This window comes from Plecotus auritus (genome assembly GCF_963455305.1).
Source record: "Plecotus auritus genome assembly, chromosome: 9".
In the NCBI taxonomy this organism is placed as follows: domain Eukaryota; kingdom Metazoa; phylum Chordata; class Mammalia; order Chiroptera; family Vespertilionidae; genus Plecotus; species Plecotus auritus.
The window spans coordinates 135820230-135839027 of NC_137783.1; the positions used below are offsets into that span (position 1 = coordinate 135820230).

Sequence of the window (18798 nt, forward strand, 5' to 3'; positions counted from 1 at the left end):
GGCGGTTTCATCAGGAGAAGAGGAGGCTGGGGAGTTAGCTGCTGTCTAATAAAAGGCGGGACCCTAGCCCTAACCGGTTTGGCTCAGTGGATAGAGCGTCGGCCTGAGGACTGAAGGGTCCCGGGTTCGATTCCGGTCAAGGGCATGTACCTTGGTTGCGGGCACATCCCCAGTGGGGAGTGTGCAGGAAGCAGCTGATCGATGTTTCTCTCTCATTGATGTTTCTAACTCTCTATCCCTCTCCCTTCCTCTCTGTAAAAAAACCAATAAAATATATTAAAAAAAAAAAAAAAAAAAAAAAAAAGGCGGGACCCTATTTCCCATGAACTGATGCTCTTGAGCCGGGAGTAACCCCAAATATTGTGGGGCCACGAGGGACCAGGCCATCCTGGCCAGAGGGCCGTCAACACCGTCACAGGGGTGATGTCCTCATTTCATAGATGAGGCAGCAGCGGCACAGGGCACAGAGTGGATTGCCAGGTCACCTCCTGCCTCGGTGCCAACCTGGCTGGCTTTTGTCTCTGTGTTTTTCATGGGCTGTTATCAGCACAGCATTCCCCAGTGGCTGATAAAGCCAGACAGGATTGTTAGCAGGACATTGTCATCAGTTCAGCCGTTCTTCTCTAATGAGCAATGGAAAAACAGAAACAAGCCACAACTTCAGCCAGAGTTGGAGGGATTAACTAACCGGAAGGAAGAACCTTCTGGGTGTGATGGTTCTGAGTTACAGGAAACCCGTCTGCTTTTAAGAGACAGAAATGTGGGGTATCTTTGAGGCAAGGGCCTCACTATAGGCCCCACTAGCCTACTTTGGGTACGATTTCTAGAGCATCTTCTATTCCAGCCCTGCCCTGGAATTCTCTAATCCGGGAGAAGTGTGGAGAGCGGGAAGAGACAGGAAAAGTGCCACCGATGGCTGGAAATGTGGGATTTGTTTTTACTCTTGGCCACCACTTATTGAACATATATGTGACAGGCACCAGGCAAGGCGTTTGCTCATTTAATATTTCCTTTAACCCTCACAACACCTCCATGAGGTTTGAACTTCTTTTATCCACAACCAGATGGTGAATAGGTTCAGAGAAGTTAGCTCATTGGCCCAAGGTCACACAGCTGGTTGTTGGTGGGACCCAGGCCATTGTCCTTTCCCAAATGCCTTTCATACCGGTAGAAAAGATTGTGTCAGCCCTGGCCGGTGTGGCTCGGTCGGTTGGGCATCGTCCTATGTACCAAAAGGTTGCTGGTTTGAGTCCCAGTCGGTACAGGCTTGATCCCCCAGAATGAGCATGCAGGAGGCAGCCAATCGATATATTTCACTCTCACATCGCTGTTTCTCCTCCCCCACCCCCTTTCCTCTCTCTCCAAAAGTCAATTTAAAAATCTCTGAAAAAAGAGAAAAGATTGTGTCGGGTGAGGAAATGTCAGCTGAGGAATCCTGGCAGCCAGGGTTTATTGTCCCAGAGAGGGACAGGTTCCTGGCTGGGATAGGGAGGGAGCACTGAGGGCCAGACAGGATTTTACAAAAGTACCTTTAATGCAGTTAAGACTGGTACCACCTGCCTTTGCCCAAGCCCCGGCTCTCTTTTCTCTGGAGCAGAAGGGAGCCTTGGGCCGTGGCTGGTCAGCGGGGCACCCTGCCCACAGGGTCAGTCGGCTCCTCATTTCTTCTTGGTCTTCACCAGTCCCTTCTGCACTAGGCAGCGATACAGCTCTTGGATGTAGGTATAGACGCACTTGGAGTCAGGCACTGCCAACCGCACCATGTCATCCACCTCCAGCAGCTGGGCACAGTCGGCCAGTTTCCTGAGAGGCAGAGGAGGGATGGGGTGAGGACCAGAGCCAAGATGAAGAACATGGGAGCATCTAGGTCAACTATCCCATTGCACAGATGAGGAAACTGAGGCCCTGACGGAGTCAACACTGACACTCAGCTTGGTCTGATTCCAGAGCCCATGTTTTCATTGCACTGTGGCCTCACGTGGAATGGGACCCTCTGGTCTCCAGATCTGCATTAACCCGCCCCTCTCACACGCTCCTGTATCTGTCCTCTGGAAGGCCAAGCCCCTCCGGAAGAGTTAAAGGACAGAACCCCAATCCTAGTTAGAAGGATGGCTTATAGCTGAACCATCTCCATCTTCATTCCGTCTCCGTGTATTTGCTGAGGGAATTCAGCACTGAACAAAACCCAGACTTCCCTGCTCTCCTGTTAACTGACATTCTCGTGGCAGAAGACAGTAATCAAACATACGAAATAGATGGTAATCAGATGGTGAGAGGTGCTGTGGAAGAAAATAAGGCAAGGAGGGAGGCAGGGTATGTTCCTGTGTTGACAGTATGTCTAAAAGGGTGCTCAGGGAAGGTCTCTTAAGGAGAGTAAATCATGTCCAGATCTTGGACAAGGATGCCAGGCAGCAGAATAGCATGTGCAAAAGGCCCTGAGGCAGGTGTGCTTGATGTGTGTGAGGGACTGCATGGAGGTTAGTCCTCTTTTTCTATCTTCCCAGCTGCTCTTTGGGGTGACGTGCCACTCCTGGCTTTGCGAAGGCTGATAATCTGAGCTATCCACTGTTGGGGCCTTGCTACCATGGGCCAGCTGCTTTAGCAAGTGTTTCCCCTTGAACTGTCTCATTTACACCTCCCCTCCGTCCTCAACCAGCAGAAGAGGGACTGGACACGCAGAGCATTTTGATGATTTGCCCAAGGTTGAAGTGAGTGATATGGCTGGGACTCAACCCCAGGCTGGCCTGACGCCTCTGGCATCTGTGCCCTGAAGCCAGGCCTCAGCAGCCTCAGCCTGCCAAGCCACATGGGTGCTGGCAGTAGGAGAAACCAGGGTCCCAGCTAAAGTCCTCCCTTGGGGCTGAGACAGCTGGGCCGAAACCCAAGCCAGACTGGTCTGGGTGCCGGGGGAGGAGCTCAGACTGGAGGATTTCGAAGAATAGGACTGGCTCCCTGCAACCGATGCAGTGACCTTGGCTTCTGGGTGTGGGTCTCCCTACAATAGGAGCTGGGGCCAGGCTCCTCCAGCAGCACAGCTGACTGAGCCCACTGGGGGCTTCAGCACGGGCTGCTCCCCTCTGTCAGGACTTCACAGGAATCAGAGGAGAATTCTACGGGGCGGTAAGGTGCGATGGCCCTGGCAGGGGCCAGCTTAGTTGGCACATTTAATCTTCACTCTAACCCATAAGGGTGGTTAAGTCAGCTGCCGAGAGTGACAGAGCTAAGGAGGCAGGATTCACACTCGGCACCTCAACCTCTATTCTCCACCCTCCATCCCTATGGTCCCTACCTCATCCTCCCCTTCACCCTGCTGTCTGATGCATCCTGTCATCCCATCATTATTACTGAGCCTTCCTTCTGCCTTCCTGTGGCTCTGCCTGGCGTGGAACCAAGGCGAGGCAGCTGCCAGAGGAGGGCAATGCCTCATGCCCCACAGGCCAGGGACCCCTGGCCAGGGCGGAGCTGTGACCCTTCTGACGCTCACTTGGAGCTCTCAGTCGTGACTAGGAGTTCACTTTCCAACCCCAGTTCTGCCACAGCCCTCCTGTCCCACCCTGGGATGTCACGAAACATCTCTACATCTACTAGTACACTCTGGGATGCTGTGAGGCTTGAACAGGATAAGCCAAGGAAAGGACTTAGCAGCACGCCTGGCAGACAACCCTCTCAATCTATGTGACTTGTCATTGTCCTTAAAGGTGTTTCTGAGCCCCTGAGCCCCCACCCAGGCACACATCCCTTCCCTTGGCGGGATAATGTGGAACTGGAAGGAATCTTCCGGACCATCAAGTCGGTGGTTTTCAGTGGCACTCTAGGTGCCCTAGGGCAGCCGTGGGCAAACTACGGCCCGCGGGCGGGATCCGGCCTGTTCGGCTGTTCTATCCGGCCCGCGGAGCCGAAAGAGCGGAGGGTTCTCTTGCTCTCTCCTCCACTCCTTTACTTTGAATTTATATTAGTTCACACAAACACTCCATCCATGCTTTTGTTCCGGCCCTCCGGTCCAGTTTAAGAACCCATTGTGGCCCTCGAGTCAAAAAGTTTGCCCACCCCTGCCCTAGGGCCTACAGACATGCTTCAGGGACCATCTTGGGAAGGGAGGTTGGGCATTAAGCTCCAGGAATCCCCCAACCTAAAAAGATTGTCCTTTAATTTGTTTTACATGTTGGGCATTCACATGATACTTTGTTTGAGAAATCTTCTGGGGGGAAGCCAAAACGGGTTTGGCTCAGTGGATAGAGCGTCAGCCTGCGGACTGAAAGGTCCCAGGTTCAATTCCGGTCAAGGGCATGTACCTTGGTTGCGGGCACATCCCCAGTAGGGGGTGTGCAGGAGGCAGCTCATCGATGTTTCTCTCTCATCGATGTTTCTAACTCTTTATCCCTCTCCCTTCCTCTCTGTAAAAAATCAATAAAATATATTTAAAAAAAAAAAAAAAGAAATCTTCTGGGGGGAAAACACCCACTGAAAGCACAGATCAATATCCAAAGCTCTCATTTTGCGGATGGGGACACGCAGGCCCAGAGAAGGGGAGGCTGCTGTCCCAGGCTTCCCTGCAGGCTGGTGGCCAGGCCTGCCCAGGAGCAGAGGGCTCAGCCTCCCAGACCCAGGTGCTGCTAACATCTGCAGTGATGTCCTCCCTGTCCCGGGCTTTAGAAATGCCCCCAGGGGCACAGACAGTTGGGGCACCCACTCATGGCCAGAGTTTCCCTCACTGGCCACGCCCTCAGCACAGTCCTGTCTGCCAGGTGGCTCGGAAGCCTCTCCCTGGGACAGCTCCTGGCGTGAGCTCCTTGGGAGTCCTGAGGCATCAGGAAGCGTTCAGGCCTTGGTGGGCGCAGATGTCTGGCTTTAGTGCTTCGGTGGTGGGAGTGCCGCCCTGTCCCCCACTCAGCAGTCGTATCTGCCTCTCAAGTTCTTCCTTGGGCCACTTTGTTCCTCACACCCCTCCTGCCGTTCCAGGACCACCCATGTCTCCATCCCACACCACTGCTGGCACCCAGCTATTTGAGTCTCAGGAATAAACCCTCCTCCAGGTTCCTAAGTGAAACACACCTTAACATCTGTGATCTCGTTCATTATAACACAGGAACAGCAGCTAAGACTCTTTAAAAGTGTTTTCTGTGTGTTAGGAACTGTTACAGGGACTTTACTCAATTATTTACTTAATTCTCACTACAGCCCTGCAGAAGAGGAAACCTCATGCCCATTTTAAAGATCAGAATATGAGGCTCAGACAGGTAAAGGAACCTATCCAAGATTACACAGCCAACAAATGGCCGAGTCAGAATGTGACCCCAAATCCCCGCACCACCCTGTCTGAAACAGCAGGCCTGGCCCCCCCTTCTCTATCCCTCCCCCTTCTCTATCCCTCCCCCTTCTCTACCCCTCCCCCTTCTCTACCCCTCCCCCTTCTCTACCCCTCCCCCTTCTCTACTCCTCCCCCTTCTCTACCCCTCCCCCTTCTCTATCCCTCCCCCTTCTCTACCCCTCCCCCTGCTGGCGCTGTCTTTATGGCACTTACTCCTCCTGGGCATGATATTTCCTATGCGTGTGTGTTAATGATCTCTCTCCCTCTGGACTATAAGCTACAGGGCAAGCAGGGATTTTGCCAATTCACCCGCTACTCTGTCCTGAAACAGTTTCTGGTGATAAGAAGGCTGTTGGCTACACCAAGGTGTGGCCACATTCCCCGACCCCTGTGGGTGGGTGTAGCGCTCGCCTTGGGCACCGGGCCACGGCCCCCTCTGGCTGTTCGGTCCTGGCTGTGGCTTACTCTGCGGTGGAGAAGGCCAAGGTGAAGTTGTGCCGGCGCTTGGTGGGGTCCAGCTCGGCATAGTCAAAGGCATCGGGGAAGAACTTGTGGATGAGGGCGCAGAAGGCCATGCCGCTGCTCCAGCTTGACGAGAAGTTCTGAATGTCCACGTGCTGCGGGTGGCGGGAAGGGGCGGCCTCCGTGAGCCTCCCACCCTCTGGGCTCTGCACCACGCAGACCTCCCGAGCTCTGCACCCCGGGGAAGGGCCCCTGCCCCGCGCCCACCTCGTAGTTTCTCGTCATGGCCCTGCACCACTCCAAGAGCATGTTCTTGACACTGCCGATGGCTGCCCCGGCTGCCTTCGTGTTCCGGAACAGGGCCGTGGGGCCCGAGGCTGCCCTGTGAACGGAGGGATGGAGAAGGCCAGGCCGGAGAGGTGGGAGGCCACCGAGAGCGCCATCAGGGAGGAGCCCCAGCCGCCCCACCCCCCACCCCCCAGTCAGCCCTCCCACCTTGGCCTCGGCTGTTCCCACCCCTGAGGCCTCCATCCTACCAACCCACGTCCTGGGAAAGCCCAACCCAGCCGCTTCTCGCCTGCATCCTACCCTCCAAACTTGTCCACGATGGCTTTGCGGTTCTGCGCACGGGCCCCCCGGGGCCGGGCAGGGGCTGCCACCCTGCGTTCTGGTGCCTTCTCCTTCTTCTTCTCCTGTGAGGGAGGGGGCTCCGTGGGACTCTGGGGCACCTCGCTGGGTGAAGACTCACTATGCAGAAAGGTGCAGAGACCAGTAAGAGGGGCTGGGACCAGTCTGTACAGGGTACTGGGAAGGGGTGGGAGCGGGCTGGGGGTGGGGGTCCCTGCAGTCCAAAGGGGCATGGACAATTGGGGCACCCACTCTTGGCACCCGTTTCCTGTGCCCAGCACTGGGAGGGGCTGGAAGGAATAGCGAGGCTCAGTCTAACTTGGGGAGTGTGTGGTCTAGCGGTATGTGAGGGCAGAACTCGGGCAAGTCTGAGGTCTGACCTGAGTTTGAAGCCTCTTATTTGCCTCTTATTTGCTGTGTGATCTTGGCACTGCTCATGTTACTTCTCTGAGCCTCAGCTTCCTCGTCTGTAAAATGGGGGCAAGAACACACCTATCTGACAAGATGGCTCTAAGGCTTGAGTAAGAAGGGGGATTTAGAGCCTGCCACTGGACTACCTGAGTGCTCAGTGAGTATTCAGTTATCTTTCTCTAAGAAAGTAACACAGAGGTGGATCTCAGGTCAAAATAAGGGAAGATTTTTCCAATGACTAAAGTTGGGCAGTAAGGTTCTCGTTTTCTCCAGCACCCACTGGACACCAGGCACTGTGCTAAGTACTTTATACACATGATATCATTTAAGCCTCACACTGATCCTACGAGGGCGGTACAGTTACTGCACCCACTTCACAGATGAGGAGAGGCGAAGTGACATGGCCAAGGTCACACAGCTGGTAAGTGGCAGAGTCGTTGTCCAAACTCGGGCTTTCTGCTCATGCTCTATATAAGGTGCTGGCACCATGGAAACATGCTGAGCAGCAAGGTGAGGGCCTCAATAAGACCTGCCAGGGATGCTGAGAGGCCAGGGATGGAAGGGGCAGGGGGGACCAGCTTTGCTGATGCTCCCTGGGCTCCAAGCCCTGGCTCCTTCAGCTTCCTGGGCTCAGCCCTGGGAAAGGCGCTGAATACCAGGAATCCTGGAATTCTCCAGGCCGGGTGCTGGGGAGGCCCAGGCCCAGGCCCAGGTGAGGGGAGCTGGAGTTAGGGGGATTTGGAGCCGGGCCCCGGGGTTGGACATTACCTGGCTGAGGGACTGGTCTCTCCAGAAGCTGCGGTGTCTGGGCCCAGCCCCTCTGCAGGAAAGGAGCAGGGGGAGGGAGGTGAGTGCGCCATGACCACTCCCTGCACGCCCTCCAGGAGAGCCCTGCAGCAGCCTGTGGGCTCCTGGCTCTCACTCACCTGGGCTGAGGCCTTGACCCTCCTCTGTGGGGCTCTCGGGCCATTCCTCGGGGGAGCTGGGACTCACCCCTGCCCCTTCCTCCGACTCTTTCTCCACACCCTGATCCTGATCTTCATTGGGACCGCCTGACTCCTGGAACCGACGTGATCCGGGTGAGCTCATAGTCACACAAGCGCTTGCCCAGGGCTTTGTGAGGACTTCAGAAAGATCTGCAAGGCAGCCTGGGACACGGTGCAACAGCCCCCACCCCAGGCTCCTGATATCCATGGGAGGATGACTGGACTTTCCCCAGGAAATAAAGCACAGGGGCCTTGCTTCCCTGGGGGCAGGGGACTCCTGAGCATTGTGGGGCCTCCTCCCTCCTCTCCTCTGCCTCACTCACCACCTCCTCCCTCGTGTCACTCTCCTGTGGCTCAGCCTGGGCCTCATCTTCCAGAGCAGCCTTCTTCTCAGAGTCCGATGTGGCCTCTGGGGCACTGGCTTCCGCCTGGGCTTCAGCCTTGGGCTCCTCTGTCTCGGCGCTCTCCTCCCGAGAGGCTGTCGTGGCCTCCTGCTCCCCATCAGCCTCCCTGGACCCAGCCCCGGCCTCCTGCTCCGCAGCGCCCTGCTTCAGCTCAGCTTTGGCCTGGTCCTCCACATCAGCTTTTTCCCTGGATTCGGGCGTGGCCGCTTTCTCCTCAGCCTTCTGCTTCTCAGTGGCCAGCACCGTCCCCTCCTTTCCCTCGGCCTCCTTGGGTTCAGAGTTGGTCTCTTCTTTCCCACTCGTCATCTCCCGAGGAGCCTCTTTGGTCTCTTCCTTCCTACTGTCCTCCTTTGGAAGTTCAGCCTCCACTTTGGACTCCACCTTGACCTCATCCAACCCATTGGCTTCCCCCTGGAATTCTGCTGAAGCACCACCCTCAGCTGAAGCTCTTTCCTGCTTTCCTGCCCCATCCGGAGGCCCCTCTGTGGCGGTGCTGGTGCCTTTGGCCTCCTCCCCTGCAGAGGTGTCACCTCCTGGTGCCCCTGGAGTCCCTGGGATTGGGGAGACAGTGGTCCCATCCTCAGAGGGCTTCCCTTCCTTCTGCTCCATCTCTGGGAAGAGAAGACAAGCAGGCCTGGTCATGCCCCATCCTGCATGAGGTGAAAGCCCGCCCTCAGACAGCGCTGGCCAGGAATCTGGAGGCCTGGGCTTCAGTCCTGGGTGCCCCCTGCTTGGACATGTGACCAGAGAATCCACTTCCCTGGGGTAAAATGAAGGGTCAGAGTGCTGCTTCCCCAGAGGTGGGGAGTGGGCCACGCTGACTTAATGTTGGGTGGTGTCCACCTACTTGCCCTTTGCAGATTGTGGCTTGGGCTTTAAAGAACAGTAGGTCATGCCCTGGCCAGTGTTTCTCAGCGGTTAGAGCATCTGAAGTGTCACGGGTTTGATTCCGGTCAAGGACACATACCTGGGTTGCAGGGTACATGAGTAGGCAACCAATCTGTGTATCTCTCTCACATCGATGTTCTCTCTCTCTCTCTCTCTCTCTCTCTCTCTCTCTCTCTCCCTCTCCCTCTCCCTCTCCCTCTCCCTCTCCCTCTCCCTCTCTCTCCCCCTTTCCACTCTAAAAATCAATGGAAAGCCCTAGACGGTTTGGCTCAGTGGATAGAGTGTCGGCCTGCAAACTGAAAGGTCCCAGGTTCGATTACGGTCAAGAGCACATGTCTGGGTTGTGGGCTCGATCCCCAGTGGGGGATTTGCAGGAGGCAGCTGATCCATGATTCTCTCTCATCATGGATGTTTCTGTCTTTCCCTCTTCCTTCCTCTCTGAAATCAATAAAAATATATTCAAAAACACACAAATGTATTAAAAAATAAATAAAAATTAAAATCAATGGAAAAAATATCCTCAGGTGAGGATTAACAACAACAACAAAAGAATATTAGGTCACATAATGCCTTTTCAATGATTTTTGCCTCTCTCTTTTTTTTTTTTAAATATATATATATATATATATATATATATTTTTTTAATATATATATTTTATTGATATTTCACAGAGAGGAAGGGAGAGGGATAGAGAGCTAGAAACATCGATGAGAGAGAAACATCGATCAGCTGCCTCCTGCACGCCCCCACCTGGGGATGTGCCCGCAACCAAGGTACATGCCCTTGACCGGAATCGAACCCAGGACCTTTCAGTCCGCAGGCCGACGCTCTATCCACTGAGCCAAACCGGTTTAGGCATCTCTCTCTTTTTTTTAATCCTCACTTGAGGACATACTTAGAGAGAGGAAGGGAGAGAAAGAGAGAAAGAGAGAGAGAGGGGGGAGAGAGAAATCGATGTGAGAGAGAAACATTGATTGGTTGCCTTTCATACAAATCCCAACCAGGGATAGAACCCACAACCCAGGTATGTGCACTGACCGGGCATTGAACTAGCAACCTTTCAGTGCATAGGATGATGCTTGGGTGGTTACAATTCCATACTAGCTTTCTGGAACAGTGATGGTAGCGTGCCTTAGGCACAGAGCCCAAAGCAGAAAGGAGAAGATAGACAGGGTTTAATAATACTGTTTTGTCTCCACTGCTTCCATTTCCAATCAATATATATAAAAGCCCAGTGACCGGAACGGCAGAATGACCAGAATGACCAGTGGCTATGATGCACACTGCAGCAGCCAACAGCCTGATCCGGGCCCCCATTGGAACCCCTCCCCCCACCAGCCCAGCTCTTTTTTTTTTTTTTTTTTAATATATTTTATTAATTTTTCACAGAGAGGAAGGGAGAGGGATAGAGTCAGAAACATCGATGAGAGAGAAACATTGACCAGCTGCCTCCTGCACACCTCCCACTGGGGATGTGCCCGCAACCAAGGTACATGCCCTTGACCAGAATCAAACCTGGGACCCTTGAGTCCGCAGGCCGACGCTCTATCCACTGAGCCAAACTGGACAGGGCCCAGCCCGGCTCTTGATTGACCCCCAACACCCTGATCAGGGGTGGGGCCGGCCGGCCAACCACCCGTGGCCCCTCCCCCCCACCAGCCCAGCCCAATGGGCCCCATCAGGGCGGGCCAGCTGGACCCCACCTGTGCACGAATTCATGCACCAGGCCTATAGTAGTGATATAACGTTTCTTAAAAAAAAAACACACCCACATTTATTGAATTTACAAATAAGTTAGTTCAGAGGAAGACATTCAGGAAAGCAGGTGGCACAGACAGAGCTAAATCAGGGAGGTGGTGTAAGAGTGCCTGAAGTTTGGGGATCCCTGGGCCCGCTGGTCTCAGCCTCTGCCAGCTCTGCCAGCCTCTGGTTCTCGGAAAAGGTGAGCCTGGGCCTGGAAGAGTTTCCTTTGGAGAAGAATAGAAATGACTCTCTCGAACCTCTGCAGGGAAATGTGATCCTCCAACTGCCTAGGGTTGGTGAGGGGAGGGAGGTTATGACACCTTAACTTGGGGTTTCCTATTTAAGTACTGTATGTACTCTAGGATCTACAATAATAGGTGGATGGGGAGTTTGGGGCCAGCTCCTTCATCACCCTGCCCTTCTCAGGGGTCTGTTTACAAAGAAATCAACCCCCAAATAGTGTTCAGGGCATGACTCAGCCAGTAAGAAAAGTAGACACTCCTGTCACTGACTAAAAATACCTCCTGCCCTCCACAATGCCATCCTTCTGGAAGAGAGGGCACCTGGGTAATTGGGACAGAGGCAGGACAGGCAGAGGGGGACCAGGGCTCTGTTCCTGGGTCTTACTGCCCCAGACCAGGGTCCTGAGGTCCCTGGACTCGTGCCCACCATTTCCTAGGAAGCAGGTGGAATTGGCAAAGGTGTTCACACTGTCCTAGTTCTGCCCCTCCCACCAGAGCCCTTCATGGTTCGGCTGCTCCAGCATGTATTAGAGGGGACAAGTGAGCCAGGACATGGAATGCACAGGGAGCTGGCCTTGACCCCCATCTCCTAGTCACTCACTCTGAGACCTGGGCAAGTCCCTTTGCCTCTCCGGGCCTCAGTTTCTACCAATAATGACATGATGTGTCTAGATCAGTTTTCCCAAACTGTGTTCTGTGGAAAATTAGGGTCTCCTAAGACATTAATAAGGGCTGAGGGTGCCCTCCCCAGCAGAACCTAATCTTTACCCTTTTAAACTATGCAACTTCATGAGCACTTAGATACCCCATAGTAAAGAAACCTTAACTCGGCTTAGCCTTATTTAACTAACTTCTCTAAACCTCTTTTTTTTTTTAAAAAAAAAATATTTTTATTGATTTCAGATAGGAAGGAAGAGGGGGAGAGAGATAGAAACATCAATGATGAAAAAGAATCCTTGACCAGTTGCCTCCTGTATGCCCCACACTGGGGATCGAGCCCACAACCCGGGCATGTGCCTTGACCAGAATCGAACCTGGGACCCTTCAGTCTGCAGGCTGATGCTCTATCCACTGAGCAAAACCAGCTAGGGCTCCCCAAACCTCTCTGACCATGGATTTTTTCTTGCTTTCTTTTATTTTTTGCTGTTTTTCTTGAGGCACCTACTCCTTGAGCAATGCCATGCTTAGCAGAAGAAAGTATGGCCCACCCTGGTCTAAATGACCCGCACAACCCCTTACTGCCCTGCACTCTTGCTTGGAAGGTGGTATGGAGTAGTGGTGAAGATTAGTGACTCAGGAGTCTTCCTGTGATGGGATCCCAGCTCCCACTGTGTACTAACTGTGTGACCTTGAGCAAGCTACCTGCCCTTCTGGTGTTTTGATTTTTGGAGGTAAAAATAGGTCTCGTTGCATAGGGATGGTGGAGAGTTAAGGACACCACTGCATAGGAAGCACTTTGAAACCTGCCTGCTGGGGAGGGCATGCTCAGCACACATCAGCTGGTACTGTGTAGGTTGGCCTCCTCCAAGCCATGTACCAGATTAAGGCCCTGACCAGGCTGTGAGGGCATTGTTGGTGAGACAAGGCAAAAAGAACTGAAGGCCAGTAAGTTGATAACCAGCCCTTTTTAGACCTCAAAGTGTGGTAGTAATTGGCTAAGACAGTGGTCTGCAAACTCATTAGTCAACAGAGCCAAATATCAACAGTACGATTGAAATTTCTTTTGAGAGCCGAAAACCGACTTCTGCGCATGGGCCACGAAGTTTCAATCGCACTGTAAGTGCATGCCTGCACGTGGTATTTTGTGGAAGAGCCACACTCAAGGGCCAAAGAGCCGCAGTTTGCTGACCACTGGGCTAAGACATAGCAAAGTGCTGCAACCATTTTTCTCTTCATCTACATGCTACACCCTTAGGGTGGTGGAGGGGAAGGACAGGTGTACACACACACACACACACACACACACACACACACACACACACACACCTCAGCCATGCTGCGTGTTCATCACCTCTGCTTCCCACCCTCCAGGCTTGTCATAAATAGATAAGAGTGAAGAAACTCAGAAACACCCCACCCCCAGCATGAACAACTCTAGAGCAGCTTATAGCTCACATAACACCCTGCTTTACCTTGCTGGTTCCCCCCTCTAACCCTTGGGAACAGGCGGGATTGGCCCCATGGTACAAATTAGGAATTTGAAGCTGGGGCAGGTGAAGTCCCTTGATAAAGTCATAGGACAATTAGATGGCCAACCCGTACCTAGAACCCAGGTCTCCTGACAACTAGCCAGAGCCTGAACCACAGTTGCTGCTCCCACCAGGTGCTCAGCCAGTGTCCTTCAAAGGCTCCAGCCCAGAGTGCGGGGCCTCTCGCTGATGGGCAAGGACAGTCAGACATGGCTGAGGAGCTGGGCTCTCTCTTTTCTTCCTTCCTCTCTACTTTCTTTCCTCCTTCCTCCCCCAGGAAGCCTTCATAGCAGGCCTGCACTGCAGACAGTTCCTCTCCCCTTCCTGTTGCTCTTGGCAGACCCGAAGGAAAAGAACCCAGGAGCCCCAGTTCCAAGCCTCAGATAGTGTTGATGACATTTGATGGTTCTGCTGACACCATCAGACCCACCATCACCATCTGCCTTCCGGTGGTCCTGAGGCCACTCCTAGCTGCTTAGAGAGTCTGCCATCCTGCCCAACGGAACCAGTGAGCCCCTCTGCCCAGCAGGCCTCCCCGTGGATGGCCACCTGCAGGCTGCCCTGCAGGTGATCTCCGGTTGCCCAGCACCCCAGAGGCTGAGTCCCTGAGCTCTGGCATCTAGAAAGAAGCCTGGATTCCTCCAACTCTGGGGCCCTGCTTGGAGGCTGCCGCCCTTGGAATGTGGGAGGGGGGTTGGCAGATAAAGGGGGGCCCCTTAGAAAGGAGCCCAGGGTTTCTCTTACCTGGGGGGCCTCTGCCCGGGGCCTTGGGAGCTGTCTCCTTCTTCTAGCTGAGCAGTCTCACTCCTGGCTGCTAGAGGCCTTTAGCCCCCAGTGCTTCTGTCCCTGCCCCCTCCACCTTCCACCCTCCTTCCACCCCACCCCACCCCCATCTCAAGAGCCTTGGGTCTCTGAAGAGCATTGTTTACGGCCCTGTTGGTACAACACTTTCCCCTGTCCTGGGAGGCTCAGATTTCCCATGAAGATCTGACAGGTGGCACCTTTCAATCATAGTGCGTGCCTCCTGCCCTGACCCCAGCAGCATGCGTTCTCTGGTCATCTTTCTTCCCAATGTACTTGCCTGGCCCTGGAGACCTGGAAAACCATCTGCAGGCCTATTTGGATGGTTCCCAGCCCTCTGGCCTCCCCTGTTCATCCAGAGCCCAGGCTAGGCCTCCTTTGCCCCGCCCCCCACCTTGTGTCTTTAAATAGTCCCTTTTACTCTTCCTCAGACAAAAGCAGCTGCTGAAGGGTGGGCTAAGGAGGGAGAGAGTGGGGCAGCTGCTGTCCGGACTATACTGGGGTGTCTTGGAAGTCTCCTGCTTCACACCAGACAGAGATTTGGAGCGGGGAGGGGCAAAGAGGAGAAGATCGATGGGCCAAGGAGATGGATCCCTGGGCTTAGAGTTTAGGAACACAAAGCTGAGCTCTGTTTTGAGTGAAGTGACATTTTTGTACTGAATCTAGATTTTGTTCAGAAAAACCAAACACATATTTACCTTCTCTATATGTCCTATGAGAGGCACTACTTTTTGGAAAATATGTGCAGAGTTTTTCCCCCCTCCCTGCCCCCCCTCCTACCCACGCACACAACTTAGGAAGCTGTGGCTCCCCCAGGCCCCACTCCCGGCCCCCACCACTTCAGCCACACTGACCTCCTTCCTGTTCCTTAAATAAATCGATTCCTTGCCACACGCAGGATTGTAACCTTTTTGCTTTTGCTCTTTGCAAGACTAGTTCCTTCTCATTCTTCTGCTCTCAGCTCTAATTTTATTTCCTCGGAAAGGGCTCTGTGACCTTCAGTTCCACGCCATCATTTCAGCCTGTTTTATTTTCTTCATACTATTTATTTGGATCCAAATTTACCTTATTATCTGACTCTCTCATTAGACTCTAAGCTCTCTGAGGCAGGGACTGTATGTACTCTGCTCATGGCTGTATGCCCAGGAACTAGCAAATTGCCTGGTTCATATGAGGTGCTCAATATATTGAAAACATGAGTTAATTACTTAGTTAATAGAAATTTGGAATTGGAACTTGGGGGCCTGTGCTTGGGATGATCTGAAAGTGACGTTTGGGTACCAATGTTGAACAGTTCAATATTGATGGATGTTCACACATCCACAGTTTACTTACCCAAGATAGGTGAGCTTTTTCATATATCTCTCTAGCCTGCTGTCTTTCTTTCTTTCTTTCTTTCTTTCTTTCTTTCTTTCTTTCTTTCTTTCTTCCTTCCTTTCTTTCTTTCTTTCTTTCTTTTTAAAAATACATTTTTATTGATTTCAGAGTGGAAGGGAGAGGGAGAGAGAGATAGAAACATCAATGATGAGAGAGAATCATTGATTGGCTACCTCCTGCACGCCCCCTACTGGGGGTTGAGCCCACAACCCGGGCATGTGCCCTTGACTGGAATCGAACCGGGGACCCTTCAGTCCCCAGGCCGACGCTCTATCCACTGAGCCAAACCAGCTAGGGCCCTGCTGTCCTTTTTTTAAAATTAAAACTCAATTATCTTCTAGCCCTACTATCATTAGGTATTGAAAACAGCAAAATATGAGATCACTGAATCACTCATTAAAACTTCTTGCCCTGACCGGTTTGGCTCAGTGGATAGAGTGGCGGCCTGCAGACTGAAGGGTCCCAGGTTCGATTACGGTCAAGGGCATGTACCTTGGTTGCTGGCAAATCCCCAGTAAGGGGTGTGCAGAAGGCAGCTGATAGATGTTTTTCTCTCATTGATATTTCTAACTCTATCCCTCTCCCTTCCTCTCTTTAAAAAAAACCAATAAAATATATTTAAAAACAAACAAACAACAACAAAAAACTTCTCTTAGACAGTTTCGTGTATCCATTGATCAAATGGTTTTTGAACACCTTGTATGTGCTGGAGACACAGCAGTGAACACAACAAAAAATGGGCAAAACTTGCCCTATCCGGTTTGGCTCAGTGGATAGAGCGTCGGCCTGCAGACTCAAGGGTCCCAGGTTCGATTCCGGTCAAGGGCATGTACCTTGGTTGCGGGCACATCCCCAGTAGGAGGTGTGCAGGAGGCAGCTGATTGATGTTTCTCTCTCATTGATGTTTCTAACCTTCTATCCCTCTCCCTTCCTCTCTGTGAAAAATCAATAAAATACATAAAAAAATGGGCAAAACTAGATCATAGAGCTTACACTTTAGTGTGGATAGACAGAAGGAAAATAAAAATACAGAGTATGTTCTATAGGTGATAGGTTCTACAGGGGGAATGTAGCAGAGAAAAGGAGGTGTTTTATTTTGGGGGGTGGGGTGATGTACCCAGAGTGATCAAGGAAGGCATCACTGACAAGGTGATATTAAACACCTGAAGGAGGTGAGGGGGGAGGCATGCAGCTATCTGGGAGGAAACAATCCAGGCAGAGGGCACAGCAAGGGAAAGGCAGGGGTGTGCTTGGTGTTTGGTTCCTAGGAAGGAGGTCAGCAAGGCTGGGCAGAGGGATGGAGCTGGAGAATGGTAGGAGACAAAGGCAGTGGGGGGCGGGGGCTGAATCACATGGGCCTTAGAGGCCATTGTAAGGACTTTGGCTTTTACTCTGTGATTGGAAGCCATTGGAGTATTTTAGGTTGTGAAGTGACGCGAACTAACTTTGGATTTTGACAAGATCACTCTGGCTGCTGTTTTGAAAATAGCCTGAAGGGGAAACCAGCGAGGAGACTGCTACAGCAATGCAAGATGGTGGTTGGGGATGTGGACCAGAGCGTCAGCAGTGGAGGTGAGGGGTGGTGAGGAATGGTGCCAGTGGGTAACAGTGACTAAGACTGCGCTGTCTTTCTCTTCAAGCTCATCGAATGACCAGTCTGTTCAAGCCCTTGACATGCTTATTCCCTTGTCTCCTGCTCATTTCAGGGGAGTTCAACTAGGCTGTTCTTGTACTCTCCACACCTCTCACGAGTGGTCAGTCAGGGCCCATGAGGGGAGATCCTGGGTGCGACCTTGCATCCCTTCCTCGAGGCTGAGGCCCATCCAGGACAGCACTGATCGTGGCGAGCAACAAATACCCAATGTTACTCGAATGCCATATTTCCCCATCTCTAAAAAGAGGGTGTTTTTTCCACCCATTTTGTTTTTCTGCATTTTCTCAGTTTCTGCGATGAATAAGTATTATTTTCATCAGTTAAAAAAAAAAAGCCAGAGTGTCACCCTGGCCCATGTGGCTCAGTTGGTTGGGTGTCATCCCCGTGCACCGAAAGGTTGCTGGTTTGATTCCAGGTCAGGGCACATGCCCAGTTGTGGGCTCAATCCCCAGTAGGGGGCATGCAGGAGGCAGCCCATGGATGATTCTCTCTCATCATTGATGTTTCTATCTCTCCCTCTCACTTCCTCTCTGAAATCAATAAAAAAAATATTTTAAAATGTCAGGGCACAAGGTTTGATAAAGATGTGTCCATAGAGCAATAGTAAGGCATAGTGTTGAAAATCTGGACTTTCTTGGACAATTAGGGGAGCATTTGGTGACCAACCATATAAAGTGTTCAGCCCTCCTTCTCCAATGGGAAGTGTACCCTTGCATCATTAACTCGTATCTCCTAAATTTCAGTTACTGGGAAATCCCTTGAAAAATCAAGGAATTTAGATGTTTGGGGTTTTACTGTTGTTGTTGGGGGGCAATGAATACAATTAAGTCTTGAAAGATATAGTTCACAAGAGTTCACCCTCCTTCTCCCATGACCAAACACACTAGGTTAACTCTAGTGGCAATCAAAATAGCTCCTATTCACCTCTTTCTGGCCCAGTGAGTCTAACAGAAATTGAATAAAACGTAAGTATATATGTCTTGTCTTTCTGCAAGCAGGAACTATGTCTCCCTTATCGTTGTAATCCCAGAGGAAGGTTAGTGACCTGTAGGCACGCAGCTGTATTCACACAAAGTTTTTTGAAGCACTTGTTCCCAAACTTGGCTGCACAAAGGAATTTATGTACAATTTATGAAACTTCCTGCAAATCCATAATTATTTCAAAGTCAACTTTTAAAAAGAAAAATAGCCAAAACCGGTTTGGCTCAGTGCATAGAGCGTCGGCCTGCGGACTGAAGGGTCCCAGGTTCGATTCCGGTCAAGGGCATGTACCTTGGTTGCGGGCACATCCCCAGTGGGGGATGTGCAGGAGGCAGCTGATCGATGTTTCTCTCCCATCAATGTTTCTAACTCTCTATCCCTCTCCCTTCCTCTCTGTAAAAAATCAATAAAATATATTTTAAAAAAAGAAAAATAAAAAGAAAAATAAACAAAATAATGTACTTAAAGCACCTAGTCCATGGCAGATGCTCAGTAAAAAAAAAAAAAAAAAATCATTGGTGTTTAAGTTTTAGACTTTATTATGGCCAATTTAAAACATACAGGAAAGTGGAGAGCACAGTATATTGAACTTCCAAATACCTAGCACCAGGATTTAACCATTATTCACATCAAGCCATATTTTCCTCATCTATTTTTATCTATGTCTTTTTTCTACAGTGCCATTTTACACCCTCAACATTATAGTAATTTCTTCACGTCATCT

General features: G+C 51.7%; 1 protein-coding gene across 8 annotated transcripts; it reads right to left on the reverse strand.

Annotated features, from left to right (window-relative positions):
• Nucleotides 1-914: 914 nt before the first annotated feature.
• SMTNL1 (smoothelin like 1) lies at nt 915-15097 on the reverse strand. Of its 8 annotated transcripts, none has more exons than XM_080688203.1 (9): nt 14006-14157; nt 10956-11054; nt 8118-8809; nt 7735-7867; nt 7577-7628; nt 6359-6517; nt 6038-6152; nt 5774-5925; nt 915-1803 (listed from the first exon to the last, which is right to left on the reverse strand). In XM_080688203.1, the coding sequence occupies exons 3-9, from the start codon at nt 8805-8807 to the stop codon at nt 1659-1661; spliced, it is 1446 nt and encodes a 481-aa protein (XP_080544329.1). In that variant the 5' UTR covers nt 8808-8809; nt 10956-11054; nt 14006-14157; the 3' UTR covers nt 915-1658. The 8 variants fall into 8 exon arrangements, with proteins under 8 accessions (XP_080544329.1, XP_080544332.1, XP_080544330.1 ...); XM_080688206.1 differs by having other exon boundaries at nt 10875-11054; XM_080688204.1 differs by having other exon boundaries at nt 10860-11054; nt 14006-14141.
• Nucleotides 15098-18798: the final 3701 nt, after the last annotated feature.

Excerpts from the sequence above, each read along its gene's own strand:
- SMTNL1 (XM_080688207.1), bottom strand. The coding sequence starts at position 8,840 with ATGACCAGGCCTGCTTGTCTTCTCTTCCCAGAGATGGAGCAGAAGGAA. Across the intron at positions 7,629-7,734 it reads GGGTCAAGGCCTCAGCCCAG|AGGGGCTGGGCCCAGACACC; the intron begins GTGAGTGAGAGC and ends CCTTTCCTGCAG. Across the intron at positions 6,518-7,576 it reads GAGACCAGTCCCTCAGCCAG|TGAGTCTTCACCCAGCGAGG; the intron begins GTAATGTCCAAC and ends CTTTCTGCATAG.